General features: G+C 29.7%; 1 protein-coding gene across 1 annotated transcript in view; it reads left to right on the forward strand.

The window, feature by feature from the left end:
- LOC140054438 (plastin-2-like) overlaps window positions 1-4,063 on the forward strand; it is a 37,952-nt gene extending 33,889 nt beyond the window's left edge. Inside the window, exon 14 of the mRNA XM_072099421.1 lies at window positions 1,532-4,063. Coding sequence (XP_071955522.1) covers window positions 1,532-1,684 — 153 coding nt within the window. The 3' untranslated portion in view covers window positions 1,685-4,063. The remainder of the gene's footprint in view (window positions 1-1,531) is intronic.
- Window positions 4,064-6,688: the final 2,625 nt, after the last annotated feature.

The raw sequence follows: 6,688 nt of genomic DNA on the forward strand, positions 1-6,688 counted from the left end.
CAATTTGAATGTTGTGCCCATTGAAAACAAAATGGTCATATCTTTGTAACACTTAGATTAAATGAAATAATTTATTGGAAAATTATTTGGGAGATGCATATTATTATTCGTTCTAATGAAAAAGTTTGTCCAAAAATGACTGGAACTATGATTTTTGGCATATTTGACCTTTGACCTACATATCATCCGTAACTAACAGTTGGAAAAACTTCAAATAGGGCTCAAATTAATCTGAAGTTATATGTTTCTATTCAGTCTAATAAGAACTTTTTCAAGAAAATGACCCAAAATATTTTTATTGACCTTTGAGCTGGACTGGTACTCTATAATCTCAAAAACTATTGGTCGTAAAAATAGTTTTTGAGATTATAGTACTACTAATACAAGGTCAAAGGTCAATAACAATATTTTGGGTCATTTTCTTCAAACTTTTTCATTAGAACGAATATTAATATGCATCTCCCAAATAATTTGACACTAAAATTATTTCATTTAGTCTAAGCGTTGCAAAGATATGACCATTTTGTTTTCAATGGGTCAAAACATTCAAATTGAGGTCAGAGGTCAAAGATGAATTTTAGAAATTTGACAACATGGGTTTTTATAACCAGCATGATTCAAATATTCATAAAACACAATGTTTACACTTTCCCCATGATCTGCACACGAATGCACTTTTTTGACATAGGGATCTAGACTAAAGCAAAAAAGTTGTTGAAAATTCGGATGACAATTGTATTGTTTTCATACAAATTACCTTTGGAATTATTAATTACAATATTACTATTTTCCAAATGTTGAAATTTGTTAATTAACTTTGCTTAATATTAAACACAGACCTGAAATTGCACCCAAATCATGTTTTTACAAAATAATGCAGCATTCAAAATTCAAAATAGCACTGGTCCACCGGCTAATGGCTAGTTAAATGCGTGGAGGACCAGTTAAATAGTTGAATAACAAGTGTGCTTGCCAGTTAGAATTTATATGAAATCTGACGAAATATAAATAATTTTACTCAATTCACATCTTCATGATTTCCTTACGAAATATTAAGATTGATTGTCCGTATTTCATTTTTAGTTTTTTTAAGTGTAATGTTCAGGTACGATTGGCTGTTTATTGAAGGCCTCCCTAATAAGTCCATATTCTATGACCAGTAAAAGAAGTAGAGAACCAGTATAAATGTAATTTTACTGGTCCTCTTGTCTAGTTAAAAAGAAACCTTAATGTGTTTGTCACTGCTCAAACTTGGTTACAACAACAAAAAGGGTATAAAGGGGAGCTTATACTTAACTCAACTTTGTCGATTAAGTGCTTCAAACAAATGAACATAAGTGACTCTAACTGAAAGTAATGCAAGATACTGTATGTCGCCAGAAGCACAGTTGAGTCAAGTCGGAACATGTCTACTTGATAGAAGTCAACGTAAGTGCTCTAGCGCAACTAGTTCCTTTAATTTGATTTTCAGTTCCAGGTCAATATAAGCTTAATAAGAATTTAAATTGTCTAAACATTCTTTTTTTTCTAGGACTTGCAAAATGCAAAGTATGCTATTTCTATGGCTCGTAAGATCGGAGCCCGTGTCTATGCTCTCCCAGAAGACATCGTTGAGGTCAACCCTAAGATGGTTTTGACAGTTTTCGCCTGTCTCATGATAGTTGATATGCAGAAAACGGAATAAATTTTAACATGCTCATTTCAGAAACTTTGTTACATCTTTAATACATTAAACAAAAAATACAGAAAACAACCACAATTTCAATTGAAGTATATGGTTTTTAACAACTCCATTATTCTGGGGTTATAGATATGGTATTTCCTTCTCTCTGTATTACTTGTTACACAGTTCAATAATGTCTCTTATAGCAGAGATAAAGAATGTACAGTAATTTGAAATAGATAAAAGCTATACTCATCCCTGGTGGTGAATGTTGTTTAACAAATATTTAATAACCACATACATTATGCAAATTTGTTATAATAGATATTTTTCACGCATTTTAGTTTCTTTTTTATTCAACATGCAAATTAACGAAGCTTCCAATTTAGGTCAGTAGAATATTGTAAGCAAATTGTTAGTGGTTCACAAATGGGTGCTTGCATTTTGTATTCCTTTTCAATCGCCTTAGATAAATATTGACTTTTTGTATGAACAAATTTATATAAATACTTCAATTGAAATTATATTATACATATTACAATAAGTCGTTTTTGTTATTAGTATCTTAATAGCATAGTAAGCTAGAAAAGAATAATATATTAACAACAATCATTGCATGGTTTATTTTGATACAAACACAAATTCAAAAGTAACTTTTTGATATTTAATACTGCAGTTTTTATTTCAAATGTTAGATAATGTAGGTATTGTTAGACTGAAGTTAAGAATGTTTCTTGAATTACCACTCTTTCATAAGTAAGAAATTTTAATTTAGTAATATCGCATAATATTTCCTTTATCGGAGCACACAGCCCCACAGGATGTAGGTCTTGTTAGACCTGTAACAATGAGTATGCTAATTCAATGATATGCCGTATGCCAAAGACATGATAATTTGATCTATGTCTCCCCGATGATATGCACTCCATAGCCCTCCTCGTAACAAGCCTTCTTGGCCGGTTCTTGAAGGCCTAGGTCTAAATAATAGATTCTTTTTAATCTTGCATTGTTTGAAACATACAGTAGGCCTACTCCTGATAAAAGTAACAGAAATTTATATTGATTAAAATTAAGTTAATATTTTATTGACATTTTATTGACTTCTGATTGACTGATAATCAGTGGTTGTTTCTGATTGGACAGATTTAAACATTAGAAAGAAAACTGGTCCTTCTAATCAGTTTTAATATGATATTTTCGAAACGATTGAAATTTTAATATCATTAAGGTTGCATTTAATAAATCAATTTTGGTTTGTGGTTTTTTAATTCTTTCTTTTTCTATTCATGCAATTAAATTGATATGTAGGTTTGCACCAGCAATATAGATTTTTAATCAAAACAAATCAATATGTATATTAAGCATAAGTACTTTAACAGATAAAGGCTATAGTTAATATTTCTTTTTACATATTTGTATTATTTCTGATTTATCTTTGTTAAATTTTATATAATTAACAAATATCGTTATCTGTATAATTGGGGAATTGTGAATAATTATAGATTTATTTGAGTATATACAAACTATTTTTATTTTATTAGTTTAAAGATGTATTGTCCCTCAAAAACATGAAAAATGAAGATTAGTTTAATCAGACTTTGAATATGTTATTTTGTAGTTTTAATCACTTCAATAGAAAAAAAAAGAAAAAAACTCACAAAATAAATGTTAAAATTCAACCAAAAATCCATTTGCTGGCAGCCAATTAGACCATTTTTTTTTGCTTTAAATTACAATTTTTTCAGTTAAATAGATTTGTTTTTGATCCAATTTTAGTTCAAAGTAAATAACTATTATGTTACATTAAAATGGAATATTCAACAAAATTTTTTTAAGAATTTTTTTTTTAGGGGGACAATACATCTTTAATTGGATTTCTTGTACTGTATGTTATAGCTTATTACCGTATTTATTCGAATAAACTCTCCGCTAGCAATAAGCGCCCACCCCCACCTTAAAACATCATTTGGAATAAATTTATTTTCTCGAATGAACGCCCGATCGCCACATGCATATACACACTACTGTATTACAACGCATTTCTATTTATAGTAGAATTCATTGATTGATATTTTACCAAGCAATTTTACTGTATTTTATCACTTGTGTTGTGTAATTGTTGTATTTTTTCATATCTAGGTGGTAGTTTAATTATTTAATTATACATTATCATATTACGCCTCACCCGAATATAGGCGTACCTCGAATAAACTCCCCTCCCGAAAAATAAACGCCCAGGAGCGTTTATTCGAATAAATACGGAATGTTTTTTTGTCTAAGGCCTATTAGGCCTTATAATGTTACCAGTCGTAGAATAGTTGCACACATTAATTTGATGCTTATGCTTCAATATATCGTTTTGTTGATTATTCTTCTAAATAAATACTAAATAAAATCAAATTTGTTTCAGAATATTACTAAAACTTTGTCTGGTTAAAATATTAAACTTATTCTATGATTTAGATAAATAGTTTGGATATAAAATATATACATTTTTTAAATAGTTATATTTTTCGCGCCGCGCATTTAGGCAGTTATAGAGGACGGAAGCATTAGGAAACTGTATCACGCGAATAGTTTACTACGGCTTAACAATTTTGTAAACTATGATTGGGCATGCTTGAAGAAGCGAGTCTATGAGACGTATGCAGACAGTAGATCTACCCCGGAATAATAACATAATTTAGTTTAAGATTATATTTTTCTTCTGTACATCAGTAGGCCACGGACGGTTCGGAAATAAAAGCTGATTGAGTGCGGATTTAATTTAAATAATTGATATACTAAATCAATTACAGAAGGAAAATTGAATCCAGTCATAATAATATATACATCCTCAAAACAGTGTAAATGTATTTAATAACCAATAAACCATGATTTATGATTAATAGAGCATTTCAGAATATATTTTACGTTACAGAAAACAGTACTACTAAACTAAATAATAAATCATAATTCCTTAAATTATTAAATACAATAAAAAAATTTTTAAAAAGAAACCATTTAATGAAGAAAGAACAACGATTAAAACCGTTACGTCAAAAAGTGGCGTTTTTTGTACGTCAAAAAAAATCTTTAAATTTACTTTGTCATTGTTTGTTTTTGTAGCTTTATGATGTATTGTCCCCCAAAACAGATGATTATCAAACTTTGATTAGACCATTTTGGTTTTAATAAGGTAATTCACTTGAGCAAAAACAATGATTTTGCTTTACTTGTTAAAATTTACCAGAAACCTATCCCAACATGCTACCTCTGACTTTTTCATTTAACTTACAGTTTCATCAGTTACTCTTTTCAACCAAATTGCCTGCCAGGCATGAAGCAAACACATCTTTAAAATGAAGATAAATGAAGATGAATATTATTGTATATATATCCTATCTTAATTATTTTTAACCTGAAGAAACTTTGAATTTAAGCATAGTCAAATTGGCTGCCAGGCATGAAACAAACACATCTTTAAAATATATTGTTCCCAAAAACATGATAAATGAAGATGAATATTATTAATAGGTCATATTACAGTTTCAATAAAGTTATTCACTTCTGTAGGAATAACGAACAAAAATAAAGATTTAATTTATAAAAATGTAAATAAACGGTTAAAGATGTATTGTCCCCAAAAAACATGAAAAATGAAGATTAATAAAATTAGACTTTACATAGGCTATTTTGCAGTTTTAATAAAGGCATTCACTTCTGTTAAAAAAAAAAAAAATAATTGTTTCACTTAAAAAAAGACAAACGAAACGGTTAATTTAAAAAAAAAACATTGTCTGATAGACAAATTAAATATTTTTGCTTTGAATTACATATTTTCATGTAAATCAATTTTTTTTTCGATTCAGTGTTTGTTTGGTCAAAAAATTTGAAAAATGTTGTTAGGGGGACAACATATATTGTATATATATATATATATATATATATATATCTTATCTTAATTATTTTTAACCTGAAGAAACTGTAAATTGATGGAAAAAATAGTCAAATTGGCTGCCAGGCAAAAAAATGTCCTATATCGTTCTATTGTTGTGTCAAGAAGAGCTATTGTAGGTTTGATAAGCCTACTCATTGTCCTGTAGCAAATGTATTTACCTACTCAGCTATCTCTTCGGTTTTATGGGACGCTGAAAGTGTTTTAAAGCCCTCTGTATGCCTATATCTATAAAATAACAGAGCTAGAAATAGCGTAAAGCAAATAAGCAACTTAACGGTGTGTTTTCTTCATTACTTGGTAAATATGATTAGCGAGTATTCCATGACCAAACGCTGAGCAGTAGGCCGAAAGAAATAGTTTTATTGAAATAGCCGGCGCCTTGTTAGAATTTACGACGGTTTTAGTGAAGGATCCATAAACGTTAGGAGCCTATGTAAACCCGATGACAAGCCATGGGATGACTATTACATACAATCAGTGCGACATTATGATACTCGCTTCTTTTGATTTACGTTGATGTTTCAGTAATAATTGCGATTTGCTGAATCATTCTAATGTGAGACCGAAATTATGGTTTTCTATTTGTTGATCATAATAATGTAATAAATAAAACATTAATTCTTAATGTGTCGAGATCGGATTTTGCAAGTGAACTTATTTAGACCATTGTAGGTCACGCCTTCATTAAGGTAGTTTCTATACCATTTAATTTTTAATGAGTGCTTTATGAGTTCTTAATCGTACTTTAAATATGAATGCCATTTAAAATAAAACGATATACTGATAACATTCACTTTTGTTATTCTTTGACGGTGCTTAATAGGCTCTACGAACAATCCGGATACTATTCAGCTGAATACTTGCTTTAAAACGTTATGTCTCTCTGTTATGTTATGTAACACATTTTCCAAAACCATAACTTCTTGGAGGTTCTTTGGACGTTTAAGCATGTTGTCTCCGGCGACCTTTGTGTTCTTAAAACGTTTTGCATAGATATTCTGTGAACTATATGAACGATATGCAGGCCCGTAGCCAGGGAGAGGCGGAGAGGGCGAGGGTTATGGTTCATTCTGTATCCCCTTTAA

This window comes from Antedon mediterranea, chromosome 7 (genome assembly GCF_964355755.1).
Source record: "Antedon mediterranea chromosome 7, ecAntMedi1.1, whole genome shotgun sequence".
In the NCBI taxonomy this organism is placed as follows: domain Eukaryota; kingdom Metazoa; phylum Echinodermata; class Crinoidea; order Comatulida; family Antedonidae; genus Antedon; species Antedon mediterranea.